Genomic DNA, 23,267 nt, shown 5'->3' with positions numbered 1-23,267 from the left:
CAAAATGGGAGGGGGGCACAAATATTCACGGCTTGACATTTTTATAGCGTTCCTGTTACAATTTTTATCCCACCACCTTTCACTTTGCTTGGGACAAAAGGAGCCTTCAGAACTGAAATTTCTTCTCAATTATTCATTCAAATCAATTCACTCAAATCATTCTCGTTATGAAAGATTTGATCACAAAACGTGTGTGGCTTTTTCTTAAATGAACACGTTTGACATTGCTATAGTGTCAGCTTTTAATTATATTGCGAATTTAAAGCAAATTAATAAATGCAACAATATTAATTTGCTTTGAAAATACCTGAGTAATAAAATGGATGGATGAATGATGATCACAATTAAGTATAAAGTCTCCTTTGTAATATATACTCCTTGTAGCATGTAACGGTACCCAAGAGGAGTTTCTTTGCATCGAGGTTTATGCAAAGAGCTCACGTAATTATATCGTTGCTTTTTGGTGAAATGAATGAGTGTTCCGTCTGTACGACTGGTCTTTGAATGCACCCCGCTTCAATGGCAGAACGCGGATGAATTTAAAGACATCAAATGAGAATAATCCGTTACAAAAATTAAAATTGACTGACGCAAACGTGAATTCTTCATGTTTTTATTGAAAACAACATAGTGCTGACGCCGTACGGCATCGGTTTTTCGCTTTCCAAACAAGGCGTGCGCGCTCCCGCGGCATGGGGAACAAAATCTCACGGGGGAACCAAATCGAGCACAACACCTGTTATAAGAGTACCTCTCTGGCTCACTTACGTACCACCTAAGCAGGTTGCTGTGTGGCCTTTACATACATGTTTTTTTTTTTGCAGGCTTAACTCTGAACTGGGTGGTATCACAGTACTGGTACCAAGGTTGGCGGCGTTGTTAAGCAACATGCGACTAACAAGTGCTTTAAATTGAAGGCCGAGGTTCTGGAAGTTACATGTAATGTTTAGAAATTCAAACTACTTTATCACTCTTGATTGTACAGCAACAGGCCTTCACAGTCCGACAGCAAATGAAGACATCAAGACCAGTAACAAAACATGCAATAAGTTTCATATTCAAGAGATGCAGCATCAACTGAAGCACATCGTGAATGACGACTGACACAAAACACACCAAAGTGGACTTTATTCACAAAGACCACGCGTACAAAGCAATGCACCAACATGGAGCAAGATTCTGACTTCAGTGGCCATTTTACGGCAGGGTTGCAAAAAGGTTTGCCAAAGATGAACTTCATTGGTCGCAACGCAGACTGTTTTGACGTTTACTCGACACACTTGGCATTTGCATCTATGTGTCAGGCTACTTGACTTTTGTCAACAATTTAGAATGCATCCAGCTTTTCTTTGCGCGGTAAAAAGAAATGCCTGACATGGCGTATTTAACATGACATATTTGGACTCATTTGTTTGAGACAAATTTTACAATTGCCTTACCATTATAATTCCATTTTGTATGTTGTCATTTAACTCAAAATATAGATAAGATAGGTACAGAGGCACACACAATTACAGTACAAACTTTACAGTTCACTCCATGTATTTAAAATAAAAAAATTAAAACACTTTAAAACCATATCTCACAATGACAGTGCCGGGAAGAAAGAGAGGCATCATGCAGACAGACAGTGTGCACACCCAGTGAAAAAGTAGAAGAAGGGAGGGAGGGAAAGAAAGCGCAAAAGGAAAAACAAAGTCATACTCCCTAAATCTTGGCTGGGCACTTTGCCCTCCCGGTCTCGCCGCATCTTCATCCGCCTCGTGTGGGCCGCTCGTCACGGGCAAAGGTCCGCCGAAGGTTCATATCCGCTCCGGGGTGCATCCTCCGCCTCGCACAGCTGCAAAAAGACAGCACTCAGTTGCATACGGTTCACTTCTGTCGACATACTCATTACCTTGGTCTCGCGGTCCGGTCCAGTCCCTCTCGGTGCAGGCACTCGTCCGATCCGCTGCCCCGGCAACCCTGAAAGGCAGACATATTGTGGTGGGTTTGGCAAGAGGAAAAACCCACTACCACCCCACGACCTTGACTCAGGTTAGTTTGTGTAGGGTAACTAGCGGCACGCACGTCCCTCCCGGGACACGGGCCACTAGGCGAGCGCCAAAATACGACTGATCAACGGCATCATCAAATATTAAGATACGCTGTTTACAAGTCAAATCATCTGTTCAAAATTTCACTCAGTCGCAGACATACAGTAGTAGTTTATCCTCATTTTTGCTGTGTCAAGGTCAGGTTTATCAAGACACCACATGAATGACCTTCAAAATGAACACACCACCATTTTGTAGCAGTAGCACAAAATATTAAGAGCAAAATGTTGTGATTGATTAGAGTGTTTAATGAATTTGTGTCAGAATTCTGAATTTGTTTCACCATGAGGCCCTGGACATACGGGACCGGCTCGCTCCAACGCCGCCCTACAAGGGGAGCACAAAGAACGCAAGTACGACAGTGGTAGGTTAGAAAAAGACAAAATGTTGCAATAGTCTACAAGTCATTTCGCAAAATTGGACATTCGTCTCCACCTCAAAGTTTTGTTTGTGTTTACGGCACCTCGTAGACCGGCTCGCTCCAACAGCGCCCTACACTGAGGCGAGAACAAAGAACGAGAGTACAACAGTAGTAGGTTAGAAAAAGACAAAATGTTACAATAGTCAACAAGTCATATCGCAAAATGGGACATTCGGCTCCACGTCAAAGTTTTGTTTGTCCATCCACGTGACCACGTCCTCCCCCAAGTACGCCATCAATGGCAATCCTCGCACGAGACAACGCTGCTCTGGATCCAGACAAGCCACAACCGCAACCACAACTACAGCACACCTCTTAAGCAAGTCCAACCATCAGACTCCCAAACACTGTCCACTCCTGTAACCTTTCCGTCGTGCACCCATAACCAAAGTGCGTCCCAGAGCTCCACACTGCCCCCTCCTGGTCACATGATCCCCACACGTCAACTTTTGCGTGCTGCACCCATAACCAAAGCGCTTCACAGAGGTCCACACTGCCTCCTCCTGGTCACATGATCCCCTCACGTCAACTTTTGCGTGCTGCTTGATTCTTGACTGGGTGTGGAATTGGTCCTTTCCTCATGCCATTTGCGTCCTCTTTCAGCCTGCAAATCACGCATCACCATTAGTTGTGTGTTGGTAACTTCAATCTCCATGAGAAGGTGACAACCATAGATGAACTCACTTCATTTTGAAGTGCATTATCTCTATCCTCACTAAAACCTCAAGATCTTCCTGCTCACTTTTTATATAAGAACGCTGTAGTAGTAATTTTATGGCTACAAAAAAAATAAAAAAATAATAATAAGCCAATGTCAACAGAAATTGCGTACATATGGGGTCTTAAACAGACACTAATTAAACTGCCAGTTTCAGGGGGCGAGCATTGCATGTAGCTGCAGCATTGTATTTACAACACGAACAACGCCATTATGGCCAAATAAAATTTGTTCAAAATCACTCCTGGCAATGCACAAGCCGGGAGATTTTCTTATCCGCTGTATACTTGCAGCATCGTACCTGCAGCAGGAGCTGCGCCATTATGACAGAATAAAGCCAATTAACATCTAACAAAGAGCCTCAAAATTACTCATCGGCAGTTTATATTAGCGATGCAAGTGCAAAAGACGCAGCATTTTCTTATCCAAACGCAACTTACCTCAAGTCCAAAGAGGGTCCAGGTTTGCAGTCCAAAATAGGCGGAGTAGAGCTCAGCTGTCAAAACGGGCGGAAACCGGAAGTTGAAATTTTTTGCAAACGTTTTTTTAGGTATGAGTTTGTCACAACCTGGAGTAGACAAATACCGAAAGTGGACGAATATTTGGTTTTGATAAGAATTTGCAACAATCTGTTTGGCAAAAAGCACATTCAAAAGTTTGCATGAAAACGTCGAATAAAACACCGGTCAATATTCAACAGAACCAAGAAACGCGACAATTTGTCAAACAAACATTTGCAGTAAAAACCACCACGTGGGTAAGAAAAAAAAAGAGCTGGCCAGCGTTAAAAAAAACAAAAAACAAACAAAAAAAAACATTCGAAATAATGGCAGAAAAACCAAAGAGCCCACCGTGCTACCTGCAGCAAATCAAAGTGAACTGTGACGTTACTGTGCTTTGCTCAAACGCTGTAGCGGTCCTCGAATGTGAAAATCCTGCGACAAGCAAAAAGGCATCGTTAGAAACGGCAGCAAACGACAAACATTCACTCGTGTGCAGACCTACCTGCGAAGTGGCCACGCGAAAGGACGCCATTTTGCTTCACCTGTATTTAATGACTCCTTCCGTGCACATTGATCTTCAATTCACCTGAGGGCCTGACGTCACGTCCGCCAATCAAAACCTTCTTCTCCTGCTTGTCCAACGGCGCTTTGCACGCTAGCGCCAACAGGTGACCTGTTACGTAGCTGCTTCGGTTAACCCTGGAAATTAAAGTAATGGGCAACCTTGGGATTCCCGGAGGTTGTCACAGACAGTGACAGACAGTGACACCATCTTACCACTAGGTGGCAATCTTTTTCCACTAACTTGCTTGAAGTGCGCTCTTGGCGGATAAAGGTTACAATTTCATACATGCTAAATGCAGGAAGTTCAACCAAAAATTCTGAAGATGCCTTCATACAAAGGAAAAAAAAAAAAACATCTTCCCCCAGGATTTATTTCAATGAATTCCATAGAGCCATGATTGAAAATTTAAACATTAGATTTAAGGGTAGTTTTGTAAAAATGGTAGTCTGCCTAAAATTTGACAATTATTTTCTTGTATTCTTTTTAATGTAAGTATATTTTTAAGTTAATGACTTGTTTTATTGACCAATCAACCAATTTATTCTTTTATTTTTACTGTACAGTATTTTTATCAGCACTCATGTTATTTTGTCTGTGCCTTCCTTATTTCAATTGAAATAAATTGATTAAATGTATACACTTTAAATGTATTTATTCACATCATATATATCACAGAAATTAGTCGCAGCTTCCGCATTTGCACACACAGAGAAAACAAAATGAGGCACTCGGGATCAACATGTGAACGTCTCCAGAAATGGTCACAAGGCCTTTGTAACTCAGCACACTATTGTTTATGCCTTTTGAGTCCAAACAAACAACTCAAGTGGGCAAGAAGAATTATAGCCTGCCAAACATATTTAGGAAAACCGGCACCATGGACACAGCCCTTCATGTATTCGTCTAAGCTTTCAAATAGTTGTGGCTTTCCCGGCTTCAAACTATATGCCTTGGCCGAAAAAGCAAAAACTGGGCCAGTATTCATAAAATCAGTCATCGCTAAAACCATTTGTTACTTTGGCTCGAAAAGTAATTGTGCATATATGATGTCATTGATATTACAGACTTGATGTGAGCCAATCTGTTTCTCTTTAGTCTACTTGGCCTTGAGATCCACAGAAAAGTAGACAAATCAAGCAAGCAGACAGAACTTATATCTCATTCCTCCATCTTGTGATTTCGCTCTACGCTTTCATTATGCTGCTTTCTGTCTGCTCAATCTGTGCATTTGTGCCACCGCACAGGATATGCTGTTTGAGCAGATGAGGACATGAGGCATAATGGTTGTTGAGACATGCAGCGGTTTTGTCTAACAATAGGTTTTGTTATCCTCTTTTGAACCGGTGACATCACTAGCAAAGGGATGTCTGTGAAGTCCGTTATTTTGTCCTCACATGTGGAGAATCGCTTTGTCAGACAATCAGTTCCTCACCGTTTCAAATATAAATGTCGGACTTGGCTTTGCATCATGTTGAGCTTTTTCAGTTTTTCAAATAAACTTACATTAATGTTTGGTATCATGTGTTCCATACAATTGCGTTGGACTTGCAGAATTTTCAAATGTGTCTTTTTATGCATTTTCTGGCCACAGCCAAGTTGGATTGCATTGAAACACAGCACCGTTTTTTTAACCCACTTGCAGTCGGTTATTTGAGATTTGCCACACATGGGACTCATTTTCCTGTCAGGGGTGGGCCGGGGGGGCTGCTATTAAATTATAGCATAAGAAGAAGAGGGTGCGATGTAGCTAAAAGTATTGACAATAGGGGTAGGAAATACGATTACTTGAAGTTATAGTCTGATCAGGGTTGTGTCCTTTTGACGCGTCAGAATGTTTTTACAATGCAAAGTGAGGAAAATGTCAAGTCGTTGCCACCGCGTAGCTGCAGGCCTGTTTTGCTGCGTTTGTGCACGTCGCAGCTAAATTGGCTGTTAAAACACAAGATGAAAGCAGCTGACAAAGTTGACAGTGTGAGGTTTGCAGTCTAAGGGCTAATCGCTAGTTTCATATCAAGTGTCTTGAGTTGTGGCGAGCGTAAATTGCAGCGTGACACCGAGAAACAGACGCTGCACAGATGTTGCGTGGCGAGATAAGGCTGGGCACACTGGAAGCAAATCACATGAATTACATTAGGTCACATTCATGTTTGTGTTTATTGTGTCTGTCTCCACAGTTTTTTTTTTTTTTTTTTTGTCAATGAGAACCCACTATATGTAAGAGTGTGGCGCAATAGTTTGATGAAGATGCAATCATCACAAATAATGCATTTCGGGAGTTCCACTGTTTGTCTGCCAAACTGCCCCTCATTGAAAAGTGGAATCAAAGACAGCATTTTCTATCAAAACACAGACTATAAATAAAAAAAAGAAATATTTACAAAAAGGCAAACTGAGTCGAGAATTGTTGTCTCCTTTCATAGCTGCTGCTCCCCAAAAAGTATCTGAGCGTATACCGTGCCATTCCGAGACGCCTTTGCTTCTGGGATTGGCTTGACCAGATCCAACTCTGCGTAGGTTAGATTCTCCTCCACTATCTTTGGCTGAGGAAGGAAGGAAGCATGCAAAAATCAATGGCACACAAAAATGACATAACTGCACTACTCATAATACTCAATAAAATAATCATAGTTATTTTTGGCCTATTTGGTATCAGTCATAAAATCACAAGGTTTCCATTCAGCACAATGGCGACTAAAAAAAACAAATGGAAGTGATTACTGGGTGGTTTTCCCATCATTTGGCACCAATAAAAAAAAAAAAATGATGCAGATCAGCAGAACATTGTTGAAAATGTGATTTGTACTCACCAAAACTACTTTCCTTGGTTGTGGTTTTAAAAGTTTAGGTTTCCTTGCTTTGTCTGCAATGGGAACTGGAGGGGTGAAATAAAGGTTGGGGTTTTGTTTTCTTCCCTTGGGCAAATATGTGTTTAAACGAGCAACAGCGTCAAACAGAACAATAAGCTGCGGTTCCGGAAAAAAAGCAACAATCAGCATTTTCGGCCGCAAACCTTAAAGTCACGTGCCATCATCTTTCATATTTGAGTTGTCTTTCAATGTTCTCAATGTAGGAAAAGAGCAAAACAGAGATAGATCTGATGGATTGCATTCCGGCGGCTAATTACCAAGTGCAACCGAGATGTGGTTTGCTTGGATTGAGAATGTTAGCTTAAAGCGCCATTACTCAAGTTTGCTAACTAAAGCACTAAATATAAACTTTTTTTTACACTCATATTAGCTTGACAACAAAAACATTTTGAAATTTGATACCTTTTGCTGGAATTTCTGGTGGTATTTCTTTTTGGTAATAATCTTTGCTCCTTTTCTTTCTGTATCTTCTTTCCTTCTTGGTCAAGGCAGGAGACACATTGACCACACCGGTAACGGTTTCTCCTGAACTGTGGTTAAAGAAAAAAATTAGGGCATCATTAGAAAATAGATGAACACTTTTTTTTTTTGTTTAAAATTGACCTAAAGATGCACCATAGTACCGTATTTTCCGGATTATTAGGCGCACTATTAATGCATCATGTCAGATTTTTAATCCGAATCAAATCATTCTCCATTTTATCTTTTTTATTTCAACTTTAGACGCAACAAATTACTTTATAATCACAAAATAATGATCCATAGTCTTTTTGATTCATGATTCATAGTCTTCAGCGGGCCACTTATGATTGATTTCATGACACAATGCTTCGGGCCAGTTTAAATTGAGGAATTTGGTCCATATATAAGGCCCACCGGACTATAAGACGCTCGGCTTTTGAGAACATTTTAGGTTTTTAGGTGCACCTTATAGTGCGGAAAATACGGTAGCCATTATTTGGCTCGTCATTTCACAAGACCACATTTTGGGCAATTCTTACCTATTCCTAGAGCTTCGGACCAAGTGGTAATTATCTACAAGGAAATAGCAAGTAAAAAGTAACGTGAATTGCAAACTAATGCTGATTTTGAGGTCATAGTGATGTCTCTGTCTGCTGACCTTTTAACCGTCGTTTCCTCTGTATACACTGGCAAGTTACCGTTATGGTGAACATGCACATGCACAGCAGGCCCACGCAGCAAATGAGCACAGCACAAAGGTAAACATCTGAAAAAAAAAAAGTATTTCCTTTTGGTTGGACTATTTTTGACGCACACACTCATACTTTACAATAACTTACCTTCAAACAAAGTCCACAAGCTGTCTTTGGCCTCGGTGGCCGGAAACACATGTACTACATGGAAGGGGAGAAAAAAAAACACACAGTGAGAAAAGAAAGCCTATAGTCATCATTGTGGCTTCCTTGCTGCCAGACTAAATTTACTGCTACATTTAGCAAGTAGTAGAACTTGTGGGTTCATATTAATATGACAAAGAAAGGTGCCCGATAGGTGTTGCAAATTACGAGTGTGTCCAGGCCACCATGACGGTTGTATATGATGACATCACTTTCATCACAATGATATGATCATACGAGATGATCTCATGAAAGTGTTATAAACAAATAGCGCATGATGCCATAGAGTTAAGCTGATGCTGCACAACTGGCCACATTTCTGTGAAACCATCATGATAAGGCTTCAAGTAGCGCAGGAGCTGCATGACAAATACACATTTTACCAACGACCGCTTTATAAACAGGCAATTTATAGACCGGTGGCTTTGGTGTGGGGTCCAGTTGTGCACCCTCTTCAATATGTTTTGAGTACAACAGTGTTAGCTGGTGGAGTAAAAAATTAAAAAAAAACTACAACTAGTTCATGAAGCAAATCTGAAGCTTCGTTTGCCCACTACTGTCACTACAGCTAATTTGTTGATTGTTTTCAGACAAAATGGAAGTACAAGGCGACGGAGAACACAACGGTCCAATTCGTAAGTATTTATCTGCTTAGCAACAACTTTTAAGTAAATTAAATTAGCATATCGTGTTTCAACAATCTTATAGGCCGCCGTTTCCGACGAAGATTAGGACGAGGAGCACCAAACATGGGAGCCCTCAGAGTCAATGTTTGCGTCTCTAACGAGGAGGTCACCATTTCCTTTCGGGTGGCTCCAAGACCAGGCGGAGACCATGAAAATAATGTCAACGATGCCGAAGCAGATGAAAGTGACGGGAATAGTGAAGAGATTGACGCTAATCCTAGTAGTGAAGACAATGATGGCAATCTTGAAAACAATGATGCTAATATTGAAGAAAGTGAGGACAGCGACTATAACCCCACGAGTGATATTGAAAACAGTGATGCCAATATTGACGACAATAACGAAGATAACGATGACAATAATGACAATGTTGAAGACAACGATGGCAATACTGAACACAATGACAGTGACGCCAGCGTCGAACACCTCGACGCCAACCTGGAAGACGATATCAACGTTGACAACCAACTCAATAACGACGACAGCGAGGCATCAACGGAAGACAGTGGCAGCGATGCAAGCAGCCTACAAAGTGAAGACAGCACCAATGAAAATCCAGAATTCAACATTTCAATGGGCATGATCCCGTTTCCACACGGGAATATCGCACAGAACTTTTTCGTCGAATTCCACGGAACGTGCGCAGACGGCTTTGTGAGTGACAATGAAAACTGACACTGACACTTCCGTGGAATAAAACAGCAAAGACAACATTGGAGACAACACTTGTTCGGTTCTTAGGGACTTGGCTTTAGGACTAAACTGCTTCAATGGCCATTTTAGAACGTGCCCTCTATTTTAAAGACGACATTAGACCAGAATGAATGAGTCGACCATCCGAGGAACAGAGTTTCATTTAAGACAGTCAATGCTCTTTTGAGGAAGGCAACAACAAAGCTAACATTTGTACACTGATGAATTGATGAGTCTATGCATTCATCATCCACTGAACACAGCTATCAAACAATCAACTGTCTTTATTATTGTTAGTGCAACCATTTTTTTTTTTTTTTTTTGTGAGACACCAAATGGGGAAACACCTGGGCACCTGATGTCATCGGGCCACAGGGACTCCGGGAATTATATACGACATGACAAAGAAAAAATAAATAAATAATAGTACCATATGATAATTCCGAAGGCTTCCCCTTCCTGCGACATTTTTGTCCCATTTCTGTCTGCACTCTCGTGTCCTACATTGGGAGGAAACTCTCGGACGTGGCCAATGTCAACAGCGTTCAGGTCTGCGTGTAGGCCCGACCCAGACTTGGCCTGAGACACGGTCACTCGGTTCCGAAAGTCACGGCCCATAGGATCGCACGTCCATGGAAAAATGTGGTGACGGAGAAACATTTTGTGTTTTTGCAGGGAGGATGTATGAAAGTTGAAAATAATCTTGTAGTCCTTGTTTGAATTTTTTCATTTGAATAAAAGTGAAAAGGCTTCTGTGCTACATGTGTCATCCGTTCCGCTCTGTGAGTCAGTCAAAAGCGCCACTAAAACCTCACACTGCCTTTGGGTCATACTTCAAGTTGATCTCCTGTCAACTTACTGCCGCGGTGGATCATCCTTCTATATTCAGCCTGGATTGTAACCAGCGGCATCTAAAATGCATTTTACCTGCGGGGAAATATATTTATCATGTTTGAATGATTCCCAGATGCTTCGCATGGCAACGTGGACAATGTCATCTTTATCGCTTTTTTACTAATGGAGTCGGATTTAACACTGTGCAGAAAAGCTTCATCGTAAAAACCTCAAACGGCTTCGACGCATCTGGGAGCTCTTTAGCAACATCTGCAGCTCCATAGAAAAAGGCTGTGGAGTAAAATAATGTGGTTGAAGTTTTAGCAAAACAACATTTGACAATGCTTCTGTTGCGGTGACTGAAATAGCTGTCGAAGTCACCGCCCCCGACATGATGAATGCAGTGAGCTCATCCAGCAACAAACGACCACAGCTTCTTAAGAAAATGAAAGTTGGGTGACGGAAAGCTTCTTAAAGGTTCTCACCTCTGAGTTCAGTTGTCGCCGTGGAGTTGTACGAAGCCTTCCAGCGATCCTGTTGCTTTTTGAATTCCTGAACCCGACATATGTAGAGACCTCGGTCCCTCTCGGACACGTTCAAGATCAGCAAGTCAAAGATCTTGCCCTGCTTCACCACCGTCAGCTTCATCTTGGGCCACGAGAAGCTCTTGGTGTAGTTTCCATAGAAGCGGGCTTTTCTCATGTTGACCCGGGCGATGAGGAGTTCGTCTTCCGGATTGTCGTAACCCGCCGGCAGAAAGGTCCATTTGACCACGGGCAAGGCGGAATTGCGACGTCGTTGGGACACGACGCACGAGAGTGTGACATTTTGGCCCTCCTGGACCACCGTGAAGGGGGACGGCGTGATGGTAACGTTGATAGCGGAACACAAATCTATCAAAAGAAAAACAACAATTTTATGACAAACTTTTGGCCAGATGATTTTTAAGTGCAAATGTGTTTGTAATGGCCACAAGATGGCGGCAAAGTCTAAATGAAGCTCCTCAACTCACTTGGAATTATCATTCTTTCACCTAAACTATGACATTCATTGCAAGTTTTGACGTAAAATGTTTTAGAGGTCAAAGTGCATGTTTAGTCTGACAGGCATCCACTTTCCTATCTACAGACAGAAACATTGGAAATGTTCCGAGCGGTGCACCATCAAAACAACTTCAATTACTTTTCGCAACTGTTTAAATTAAACTACCATCGCTTTTCTGGCATCTTTTCTGCAAAGGCAAACATTTGTGCATTATTCTTACCTCCAAACAGAGCTTGAATCAGGAAAGCAAAGACCACAGAGCAGACCATTTTCCACGACTGCAGCCTCCATTAACTTTAAAGTTGAATGGTTCTGAGGAAAAGGAGCCCAAAGTTTCCTCCGCCTCCTTTTCCTCGTCCCCCCCCCCCTTTTCCCATCCAACAGGGAAGTGTAATATGAAACACTCAGAACCTCCCCCCGTGCTGCCTCACACACACACACATGCCGACACACACACTATTGAGAGGTGAGCACGCTTGCGTTCTTTGCATCTGGCAAACGCGAGGGAAACGTGAGTTCCTGTGTAGGATGGAGGGCGTGTGCGGCCGAGAAAATCACACTTCCAGCTGTGCAGAGCGGTCGGCGTGGCTCTCATTCAGGGCTTTTATTTTGGATAAGGGAGGGGGTGGCAATGGGTGAATTAGTTTGAGATTGTGTGTGGCCCTTGGTTAGGCTGAGAAATAAGTTGGGCTACATCTGTGACCCTAAAGGACCACATGAGGAGCCTGTGAAAAGGTCAAAAATAGCTCACAAGGGATGGGACATTGTGATTTCCTGGGAATGGTGTAGAAGTGATCATTTGAAAGTGTTAAAATAGAAGTTATTGCATCATGATATTGTTAATAATGATCAATATTTGTTTTTTTTTTAAAAAAGACAAAATGATGATTACAGACTATTTGCAGGTTACAACTTATGCAAATGACGGACGCTCTCCTATGGAGGTTCATAATTGCCTCTAGAGGCCACAAGATGGCAACAAAGCACTACCTTTGTCTAAATGAGACTCAACTCAATTGAACACATTTCATAGGCCACATAATGACAAACTTTTGTTTTCAAAATGAAGCTTTTCAACTTGCACATTGAAAATGGCCCATCAAAGTTTTCATCAATTTTTAATTTTGAACAAAACTAACACAATCATCAATATGTACGTAGCAATCTTCTAAAAGTTTTCCATGCGTAATGCTGTCCCCTTGTGGCAGACAACTATTTTCCTTGTGCAAGTTCCTGCCAAATAATGAGGCTGCAATATGAGTGTCAGTAGAGCAAGAAGACGGCAAGGCACACGGAATTATACTCTGTTGAGTTGCTGTCTTATTTTTAATCTCTTTTCAAATGTCGTAGCTCCTCCCATCCGAATAAAAGTACTGTGGTCTTCAGACCTATGGCAAAAAAAATTGAGAAATATTCATGTTATTTATCTTTGCTTCAGATGCCACTCATGTCAGGGTCACATCATGTTAAAGGTCACGGGTCACCTTGATAAGTCCTACATTTTTGTCAGAAAACACTTTTTGGGTTACAGTTTTTAAATCGTAGTTTACCTTCTGTCTTGTATGTGTTTCCTGTTGATGCAGTACTTGCAAATGCTAATAAAAAGAGTCAAAAAAAGGCCAAGGCCCAATCCAATGAAAATGTATTTCATTTCTGAAAGGAGAAACAACCAGTAAACACACGCATGCTTACATAGAAAAAAAAAAACTTGTAATCAAGGCGGCTAACATGACTGACCCAGTTTCTCTTTGGCTTCCGCGCCACCTCCGCCACTTCCCATCACCCTCGTCAGCAGTGTCTCTGCAACAAATTGTAATCGGGTCACAAAAGTGGCCGTGCATGCACACAGAAAGGACATTAAGGTGCTGCTTCCAAAATTTAGCACTTTGTTTAATTATTAATGCAAAATTATCATTACTGCGTTTGTCGGGGTGCGGTGGAATGAACGCTCAAAGGACAACAAAGGTCAACAAAAGTTCACGTGCTTATTTTAGACTTGGCATGCCATGTGGCTGTTGTTGTAAACAGCCATGCAAGTGTCAGGACCCCATTAATTCCCCTGCCTGACCTGACACCTTCTTATCATAATTGATTTCATATTGTTAAATCAATGGATTGATAAGTTGAGTAAGATGCAACAAAAGAATGAGTCAAAATAATAGGAAATGTAACGCATAACATACAAGAAGAAATGTGAAATATTTGGACAATTTTAAGAGAATAAAAATATATTACAAACGTTCACAAATTTCACAATCAAAAGTTTACATTTTTCTACACAGAAATAATTTTACTGGAAAAAATACATACGCTGAAATTTGCTTTTGATCATATCTTATGAATATTAATATTCCCTGCAAAAACAATCAAATTGGGATGAAATTGAACTCACCAAAGACGACGATGGCGCTGATCAAAAACTGCGTGCCGAAAAAATCTTCTGTGACTGCCCTGATTTCCTTAAGTACTACTTCGAGTGTTGCTGATTACTCGAGTAGATAATATTGCAAGTGTGTAGTCGTCGCAGCGGTGAGGCAATAAACAAACAAATAAATAAATGAACAAATAAACAAATAAATAAAATCAGACAAAGAACAGCTGATAAATGTAAAAAAAAGTCAATGAACCTTACTGAGGTTAAGCACTCAAGAAAATTCATTGTTATGATTCCATTTTATAAATACCTAAATCCAATCAACTTTTTTTCCATCACATTGATAATATTTTTCATTGGGAGTCCAATTCATGCAACAGTCGACCGCGGTGAACCGCACGACCGCCCTCAGTGACTCGCGCCAGTCGACTTTCACCATGCGTGTCAAGTCCCGAAGGCCACTTTACCCATCTGTCTCCGGGTCCAAGTTTCCTACTGGCTACTTTATCGCCAGCTGGCTGCCCGCAGGCCGACACATGTGGGTGTCAGTCACGGCGGCATAAACAAAAGGCTGCCTCTTGTTGCATTCTTCACCTACTTTCCTTCCCCGGGCTCGCCTCAACACGGCCATCATTGGCCACTACATTTGATTTCCATTCGTTCACATGGGAGGCAGTGACAATGTGTGTTAATGCAGATTTAATAGGTACTGTGATCCCTAGCCTGATCCAATAAATTATCACACTCCTTATCATGAACTGACTACTTGCTACTGCATTCTCAACACAAAGGTGAGTCAAAATTCATCTAAAAAAATCATCTAAAATATAATCTAATATTTTTTTTATTTGAGCAACTGAATTTTTTTTTTTTTTTTTTTTACAGCACTCTGATTTATTGAGACGTCTCTGCAAGTCACGTGAGCATCTATCAAATGTGCCGAAGGTGCAATTGACAGAGTGGCATGCTCTTACCTCATGAAATCCAACACGACAAAAATAGATGAGCTCATGTATGGAATGGCTTAAAAATGGCATCTTGAGGGAGCACAGCTATGAACCAGAGAGCTGTCGGGTCACGAAGGGCACCAGCAGACTAATCCTTTTTCTTCTTCAGGTCTCCATTTGATCACCATCAGATGAATACAGAATAGCTGTGAAGAGAAAAAGGCAACACTTAATGATGATGGAGGACATACAGAGTCGTGTCCAGACTACATAAAAGCCATGTAAGGCCCCGGCGAGTGTGTGACCTCATTTATTGCCTCAGTGTGACTCACGAAGGGTAACAAGCCTCCCCCCACAACAGCTGTGTGTATCCCAAAACCAAACAACATCACGGTGTAAACACGTAAAGAGAGCATCATGTTGACACACATTGGCTAATCAGCAGTTTAAAAAAAAAAAATCTGAGAAGAAAGTTGTCATTTCACAGAAATAATTGCCTGGTAATATTGACACTATTGACGCTAATTATATCATAGGCCTCAATCCAAACTGTTGCATTATCTTCTTAAAGGTGACTAACAGTAAAGAGGAAGTCCATGCGGTCGTCAACCCCGCCGTGCTGCTCGCTTTCAAAAATAACCAATGACAGTGTCCATTTCATCCCGTTCGGCCTGTCTTAGGCCCTGCTACTCGACACCTCTCGGTTATTTCAATAGGAACGGGCTGGATGCGTCCCTGCTCGCTTTGGCCACACTGACTTGCGCTTCTATTTTGGTAGATTCTCAGCTCGCTATCAGGAGCCTGGCCACGCCGAGAGTATTTGAACATGGAACAGAAGGCCTAATAACTCTGTGAGGGCTCTCCGTTTTTTAACTGGATTTTGCACTGAGGATTTGTACCGCTATTTTCCCAGATTGGACTCTGATGCAACATGAAAAAGAAAAACGAGGTGAGAGAGCACTGGGATGGCCTGTTTGTATTTTAAAGTTGGATAGTGGTTGATTTGAAGGTTGGTCTACTTTGGATGCGCCAAAACTAAAACTGCAGATATGGAGAACCAAGTCAAAGACTATGAAATCATCCTCCAATGTGTACAGTGCAATTAGAGAGACAGTGTCTCATTCCTCGGGTATAAATACTCAAACAGATGCTGGGAAAGTACCGCGGCTGCTTACAGTCTCAGGTTATGAAAGCGCTCATTGGCTAGTAAAAATCTCGATAAAAAGCAAACATTTAATTTAACGAGAGTCAAAGAGAAGTAAATATGGGTTGTCTGAGTTTAATCATGAGGTTTGATCCATATTATAAATGTGACTGCATGTTTAACCAAACGGAGGGAAATTATATTTAAATGGTCAAGCTGATTGATACTGAAGACAATCTGAGCGAATATCAGGCATACCTGCATAGTATAAGGAAAGCTAGGGTTACACGGCTAGTCGTAGAGCGGATTCATATGCCACGGAGTGACCAGTGCTCCTGGGTCAGGACATATAAATGGGTTAATGAGCTATTCTAAGAGCTCACCCAGATAGCTAAAGTCAGATACAGTAGAGCAGCTGCGGGCGAAGGAGCGCACAAGGCTAAATGCAATGTGTGGTGTCTACCTGTTGACCTCTGACATCTTATCAAGTAAGTGATTTGTCTGGAAAATTGGTGACAGTATATTTCTTATAATGGAAAGTGGTCACATGACTATGATGCTCAATAGAGTGCCTTAAATAGACATAACGTGGAGGTTGATAACAATTTGTGATCTGATTTATTCTCTTTCCAAGGAGGTTCATTCTACAGCACGCCTGATGTCAACCTGAGGACAAAGGAATCTGCTCGTGTCTGAGCTGGCCAGACGGGCGATGGCGCAAAACAGGAAGAAGAAGCCTGTTGACGTGAAGGGCTCGGTGGAAAAGCGTCACATGGGCCACCGGGTGGGTAACATGCTCCACCATCGCTTTCCGAATGGCTTCACTGACCTGCTCATGGACGAGACGGACCGTGAGGTCAGCACGCTCACCGACCGAGCCTTCCGGAGTCTCTGCGTCGGAGACGACGCTGTTTACAACGACGACTTCTTGTATGGATACTCGCCGTTCAGCTGTCATAAACCATTGGCAGGAGAGCCGCTCCAAAAACTTCACCAGAAGGAATCCAAAAAGCAGAGGAAAAATGACAAAGAGAAGAACATCTCGAACATGTCATCGTTTCTCAAGGCGCTGAGAACCACAGGAGAGAACTGTGACGGAATGCTGATCAAAAATGGCGACGTGGCAGACTCCAATGGGGAATCGTGGGATAAATCTGCGCTTCGCAGCATTCAAAGAGAACTGTCGGAATTCTCCTCAGATTATCACACCAATCTCGTAGGTGGACATGATTCATCAAGCAATCAGAGCAAAGGTTTATTTTCTGGAAACTCATCCAAGATGAAAAATGGGAAGGCAACAGTCAAGCTTAAGAAGCTAAACATCAAAAACTTTTTCCTTCACAGTGAGTTCAGCCCTTTCCAGACATGGGGAGGTATGAATCAATTCTGCTTTAGCCATGAGAATGCTTCTGCAGAGATGACTCCAAAATGGTATGACCTACCATTTTACAAAGACTTAACAGAGGCTCATAGCAAAGAAACTCTGCACACACAAAAGGTAGTGAAAGAAGCAGGTGAACCTCCTCCTCCACCTGCTCCCCCTTCCCTTCCTCCCCCTCCACCTTGTCCAACACCTCCTCCCCCTCCTCCTCCTGTTGCCTCTAAACCTTCCACGACACCACCCAAGGTCCCGCCAAAGCCCTCAGCTGCACTGTCTCAGAAAAGGTGCTCCTCAGATATCACTGATGGAAGTGTTGTCCCCTGGAGGAGTGTGAAAAACACAATTCCACTTAAGCAAGAGCCTCAGGACAAGAGCACAACAGCCAAAACAGAGAAGAACGTTTCATCGATCCCAAACACGACAAGGTCAATGGAGGTGAAAGCGGTTGAAGAAGTCAAGCCTTCAGCGTCAACTCCGTTCAGCATCTGCCAGCTGATGACGCCGCTCATTCCCTCCAGACAACCAACAGATACATCGGAAATCCTCTCAGCTGTCCTTTCACCTTCTCTGCTGGACTTTCCCCACAGACCACACTCGGAGGCCAAAGGGACACCTGAACCTTTCATCAAGAGGGATGGCTACAAATCACTCGCCTCGAGCATCCTCTTCAACCTCAAAGACAACCGAAAGAGGGTTAAAAGTCGCTACAGTCCACCGAAATTCAAAACTTTAGAAGCACCTGGGAATGACAACCAATCGGAATTGTTAGAGAATCCGAAACAACAAAATCATTCACAGGGCAACACATCTGGTTTAAGCACACCTGCGATTTCAAAAGAAGCTCACAGTCAAGTTTTAGAGTCTGCCAACCCACAAACTGACGGTCTTAGCGAGCATGTAGTCGATAGGCCGCCGTCTGACGATTACTTGTTATCCAATCTGCAACAAAACAAAAAAGACATCGTGAGTAATGGAAAACTAGGTGAAGAGAACCCAACCTTGCAAATCATGCATGCAAAAAGAAACAAAAACCACACGGCTAAAAAGCAAAGTTATCCTTCACTTAACCTTTACAAGAAAGCCAGCTCTCCTGCCACCACAGATTACTCAAACGAGCTTCAAAATCCGAACAAAGAACCATTGAGGTTTTCACCTCACATCAATCGTGGTCATTCGCCTTTATTCGAAGCCCCGGAAGATGATCAGGAAAACAAAACGAAAATACCGTTAAGAGAAAAATACTCTGGAGAAGAGGGTGTTAGTTTGAAAACAAAGGAAAGCAAGGGTCAAGCCATGAGCACAATGGATGTCATCAGAGCTGCAAAGAATGCCATTAACGCAACTAAAACAAAAGCGCTACACGCTACTCCGTCCGAGAGTAGCGACAAAGCCACGTCGCACAAAGGAGAATTTAAGGACAAAGACGAGGTGCTTGTGTGTTCCAAAGACACGACTGAGAAGACAATAGTGGTGGAAAATGATCCAGTCAAAACTGAATCAGAAAACAATGTCATTGTGAAGAAAGAGCCGCCGCCGGTTCCAAAGAAAAAACATACCAAACGTGATATTCAACTCTCAATGGACAAAAAGAAAACGCGGCGCAGTCATGAACATTCTAAGTGTGACTTAGAGGAAACGACCCCAGATTGTGAAGACAAATTAAAGCACATCTTCCCAGACAGGCTGAACAATTATATCAAATGTCAGAGGTATTCTGGAACGGACGAGGAACACGGAGATGATGAAGGTGATGTGAAGGTGAACTTGAGAACGGAAACGGATGCTACGAGAGACAGCGAGCACATCATACACGACCTGCATGCTCTCAAAGAGCTCGAGAGGGCCCGACTATGCGAGGGACGCCCCAACATAGACGAGGAGGCCAAAGCCAAAAATGATTTGATCTCCAGGGAGTTAAAGAACATTAAGAAGGGAATGTTATCCATGAGAGGGAACACTTTGGCGAAGAAGGAAATATTTGACAAGAAAGAGAAGGAGCTGAGTAAGCAGGAGGTCCCAACAAGGATGGGCGGCAATGTCATGATAAACAAAGCAATTGTGAATGAGAATTACGACAAGGCCAAATTGGCACTGGAGGAGGTTATCTTGAGTCGGCAGACGACGAGGAATAAGGCCACGGATCAGGATGCAAATATCAAATTTGCAGGAAATGTGACTGATGCAAGTTATGGATCAAGGGTACAGGCAAGTGAAAATGTAGAGAAAGAATCAATTACAGAAGATCAAAATGACGGCGCAGAAAAAGAGAAAGACCTCAGAGAAAGACTGGGGGATTTGAGAGACCATAAGTACATGAGACAGATTCTCTCCCAGACTGAACCCAGACCTGGTGGGATCCAGAAACCAGATGGCAGAAGTGCTACCCTGTCGACTATGAGCAATGTTGACAGTGATTTAAATTCAACCTCTAGATTGGACTTCAATCATGCCCATGAAAAGAGTTCCACTCATTGGCCTGAGAAGAACACATCGTTAGATACCCCCTTTATACCACCCCGAAGTAAAAATAGAAGAAATGAGAACAGTGAAAATGATAAAGAAGATCTCTATAACAAAGATGACAAAAATAACGCACAGGAGGATGTAAATATGGCACACGATGGAACAAGCACAAAAGAGGCTTTGACAAAAAGCTCCAATGAAGAAACCATTCATGACCCACATTTGCCTTCCAAGCACAGCCACAGCAAAAAACGCTATTCTCTGTTATCCGACATCGAAGCAGATATGGAGATGGCCACAAGCGAAAAAATCGAGACGTCTTTAAAACCAGACACTGCAGCAATTCAAGTCCTGCCAGAAGATCTTGACAAATCCACTAAGGACAAGGTTGATACGGATGCAGAGACTATCAAATCCCCTGAACTTCTTGTAAATAGTGTCGCTATTGACGACCACACCAGCATGTCCTCCAAATCTTCCTACTTTTCCGTGGAGAGTCCACCACAAAGGGAGTGGAATCACTCTTGGGAGAACCTCGATAAGGTTGGGCTGGACAACAGGAGAGATCCTGACCATGTTCCTGGAGCCATGAAAAAAGATTCAGACAAGCCAGATATGGAATATTATTCATTTAGTGATCTGGAAGGTGATTCGGAGGTTGTCAAAGTACTAGTAAAGTCTGAAGAAGAGAAAGAGATTCATAAGCAAAGTGCTACTGAATGTCCGAGCCCATCCCGAGATGAAGATGTCCAAACACCAATGTCCGCATCTAGCATCCTTTCTCCTACATTAGATATTCCTGCTTTATTTAAAATCAAAGACAACACTTTGAGTAATAAGATAAAGAAGATCATACAACCCTGGACACCCCGGGGCTTAATGAATAACTCAGAGAAGGAAGAGGAGGATTTGCATCTTCTCAATGAAACCTCAAATCCACCATTGACAAATGAAACATGTCCGCCAGTAACAAGTGAAGTCTTCAAGTCTAAAGAGACTTTGCCAAATGTCTCACCAGCACCACTGTCCCCTCCATTGGTTCTGCCAAAGGAGAAGTCAAGGAGACACCCTAAAGGAGGACCTCTTGCTCCCCTAAAGGAGAATGACAGTCTCGCCATGGAGACTTTGACAATGCCAACAACAGAGCGGGACGTATCAAAGGTTCCTAGTGAGCGTTCTGGTTCCAGCTGCAGTTTTAACTCAGGGTTTGCCAAACCTCCAGCTGTCTTACCCAAATCCGAGCGGGCCGTTCTCAAAGCCATGAAGCTGACGAACCGACGGATAAAGAAGGAAGAAGCTCAGAAGTCGACTCCGAGCAAACACAAGAGTGACAAATCTGTGCCGAGGAGTAGCGAGAAAAAGCATCACAGAGAAGGTCAGAAACATGACGGGAAGAGTAATGATGTCGTTGTTGTCAACGACGACCAACGTCCTCAGAACAAAGCAGAGATGAGCCAGAGGCCAAGAAGATTGAGCCACGAGTCGCTAGAAGGCCATCACCTCAAAGACGGACTTGCGACTGACCGAGGCCGAAGTCGTGGCAGACAACCTCGAGAGAAACCAGAACAAAAACACACCAGTGGTGATGGTCTCATCAGGAACGTTCCTGTCTACAAACCTGGTGAGAGACCAGTACCCAACTCTCGCTCGCAAAGCATTGACAGATGCTTAGGAGACCGAGTGGGCCGCAGGTATAGCACCGAGACGTCTCTCAGCGAGAGGCTTGACCCGAGAAGCACACGCATCGAGAGATCCATCATGGATGAGTTTCAGCAGCGAGGCCGAGCCAGAGAAAAAATGAGCCGAGAGAAACCGCTGAGAAGGAGTCAGAGCATCGACACGCACTGCTTGCAGGCCCCCCAGCCTCCGACCTTCTCCCGTCAGTCCAGCCGCACCGGACAACTCTCTCGCCAGTCCAGCATCGAACACGCCATTGTCACGCAGTCCATCCCCATGACCCAACGAAAGCTCCTTCAGGATCCAGACTCGGGACAGTACTATTTTGTTGACATGCCCGTCCAAGTCAAAACAAAAACCTTCTTCGATCCTGAGACAGGAAGCTACGTGCAGCTGCCAGTCCAGCCCCCAGATGCTGCAGTTCTTCAGGCGTCCCCCATGGAGGTTTTATCCACGCCGTTGGTGGTTTACCATGGCTTTGTTCCAGTGCCTCTGGCCCAGAACACTACCGTCCAAGTACCTCATATGGAGCAAGAAGAACTACAGAACTTGGACATGTCAAGGCAAATCCATTGCAAGGATGGACGTCCTTATTTGGAGCCTGTCTATGGGCAGCATGAACACACAATGGGCGAGTTCCTTGCTACTGAGGAAGTGGACTGTCCCAGTTGATGGGATAAGAATTAGAATTTTGCACATAACTATTTGTTTTATTCTTCTGGTTACAAGTACTGTTTTTTATAACAACATATAATTGATGGATTTCACAGGCACAAAATAAACTGTCATGTGACCTGCTATATAAAGGTTAATTCTAACAGATGCCAGATCTTTGTCCACTTCAAGAAGTTAGTCAATTTAGAAACAATGCATGTTTTTAAAATTTGGAAGGCAGCCAGAGTAGGTTGGAGCTAAGATGTGAACCAAAATACTCGGAACTGAAACTCATGTGCCAACCACTATTCCATCATCACAGATTAACTTGCTAATCCTTCTTATTGTTATTAACTTACCTTTATGCCTTAAGACTTGAATGTACACACACAAAAAATGAATGGCCTGCTGAATAAGAGTTGAAGGATTTAGTCGAGATGGTCTTTCTTTTTTAAAGGAGATTTTGACAATGATTTAATATGTAAAAAGACAATTGTTTGAATGTAAATGTGGAATATTTATTATAAATGCAGTGTGTTATTAAAGTACGGCAGTGACGGGAGTTTGTATCAAAACATTTTGCATGCTGATGAGGAATTTCTCTTTTAATATGGCAAGCAGTGGTTTTACTCTCATGTCAATGTGTCTTGTCTACGCTGCCCTCTTCTGGTAAGATTATGTAAAGACAAAAGGAACTGCACAGCTAATTGGAAATAAAGTGCAAAGAGAGCAATATAATATTTAAATAACATTTAAAATCTGCTGTAATTAAACAGTAATGTTTTAAACCTCATGCTGGGATTTTTTTTGCCATTTTTAGAGTACTTGTGGGATGTAATGGT

The 23,267-nt window shown here is 42.6% G+C and overlaps 2 protein-coding genes across 7 annotated transcripts; one reads left to right on the top strand and one right to left on the bottom strand.

Moving 5' to 3' along the window:
• Positions 1 to 4,938: 4,938 nt before the first annotated feature.
• vstm4b (V-set and transmembrane domain containing 4b) lies at positions 4,939 to 15,563 on the bottom strand. 5 transcript variants are annotated; one of them, XM_068649446.1, is made up of 12 exons: positions 15,134 to 15,563; positions 14,178 to 14,274; positions 13,523 to 13,585; positions 13,336 to 13,438; positions 12,006 to 13,173; positions 11,227 to 11,634; positions 8,472 to 8,525; positions 8,291 to 8,398; positions 8,172 to 8,205; positions 7,573 to 7,700; positions 7,111 to 7,175; positions 4,939 to 6,843 (listed from the first exon to the last, which is right to left on the bottom strand). In XM_068649446.1, the coding sequence occupies exons 5-12, from the start codon at positions 12,052 to 12,054 to the stop codon at positions 6,718 to 6,720; spliced, it is 972 nt and encodes a 323-aa protein (XP_068505547.1). In that variant the 5' UTR covers positions 12,055 to 13,173; positions 13,336 to 13,438; positions 13,523 to 13,585; positions 14,178 to 14,274; positions 15,134 to 15,563; the 3' UTR covers positions 4,939 to 6,717. The 5 variants fall into 5 exon arrangements, with proteins under 5 accessions (XP_068505547.1, XP_068505548.1, XP_049614486.1 ...); XM_068649447.1 differs by having other exon boundaries at positions 14,178 to 14,267; XM_049758529.2 differs by lacking the exon at positions 14,178 to 14,274.
• Positions 15,564 to 15,813: 250 nt separating this feature from the next.
• On the top strand, positions 15,814 to 23,218 carry LOC125991028 (uncharacterized). 2 transcript variants are annotated; one of them, XM_049758518.2, is made up of 2 exons: positions 15,814 to 16,055; positions 16,885 to 23,218. In XM_049758518.2, the coding sequence occupies exon 2, from the start codon at positions 16,963 to 16,965 to the stop codon at positions 22,441 to 22,443; it is 5,481 nt and encodes a 1,826-aa protein (XP_049614475.1). In that variant the 5' UTR covers positions 15,814 to 16,055; positions 16,885 to 16,962; the 3' UTR covers positions 22,444 to 23,218. The 2 variants fall into 2 exon arrangements, with proteins under 2 accessions (XP_049614475.1, XP_049614476.1); XM_049758519.1 differs by lacking the exon at positions 15,814 to 16,055 and adding an exon at positions 16,103 to 16,738.
• Positions 23,219 to 23,267: the final 49 nt, after the last annotated feature.

The sequence above is a fragment of the Syngnathus scovelli genome, chromosome 21 (genome assembly GCF_024217435.2).
Source record: "Syngnathus scovelli strain Florida chromosome 21, RoL_Ssco_1.2, whole genome shotgun sequence".
NCBI classification, from domain to species: domain Eukaryota; kingdom Metazoa; phylum Chordata; class Actinopteri; order Syngnathiformes; family Syngnathidae; genus Syngnathus; species Syngnathus scovelli.
This window is presented reverse-complemented; position numbering and strand designations above follow the sequence as displayed.

Bases quoted from the DNA above. Each gene is read 5' to 3' on its own strand.
- vstm4b (XM_068649446.1), bottom strand. From the start codon at position 12,054: ATGGTCTGCTCTGTGGTCTTTGCTTTCCTGATTCAAGCTCTGTTTGGA. The intron at 8,206-8,290 runs GTCAGCAGACAG...ATTTCCTTGTAG, and splicing joins GAGGAAACGACGGTTAAAAG to ATAATTACCACTTGGTCCGA. The intron at 6,844-7,110 runs GTGAGTACAAAT...TTCCTTCCTCAG, and splicing joins AACCAAGGAAAGTAGTTTTG to CCAAAGATAGTGGAGGAGAA.
- LOC125991028 (XM_049758518.2), top strand. From the start codon at position 16,963: ATGGCGCAAAACAGGAAGAAGAAGCCTGTTGACGTGAAGGGCTCGGTG.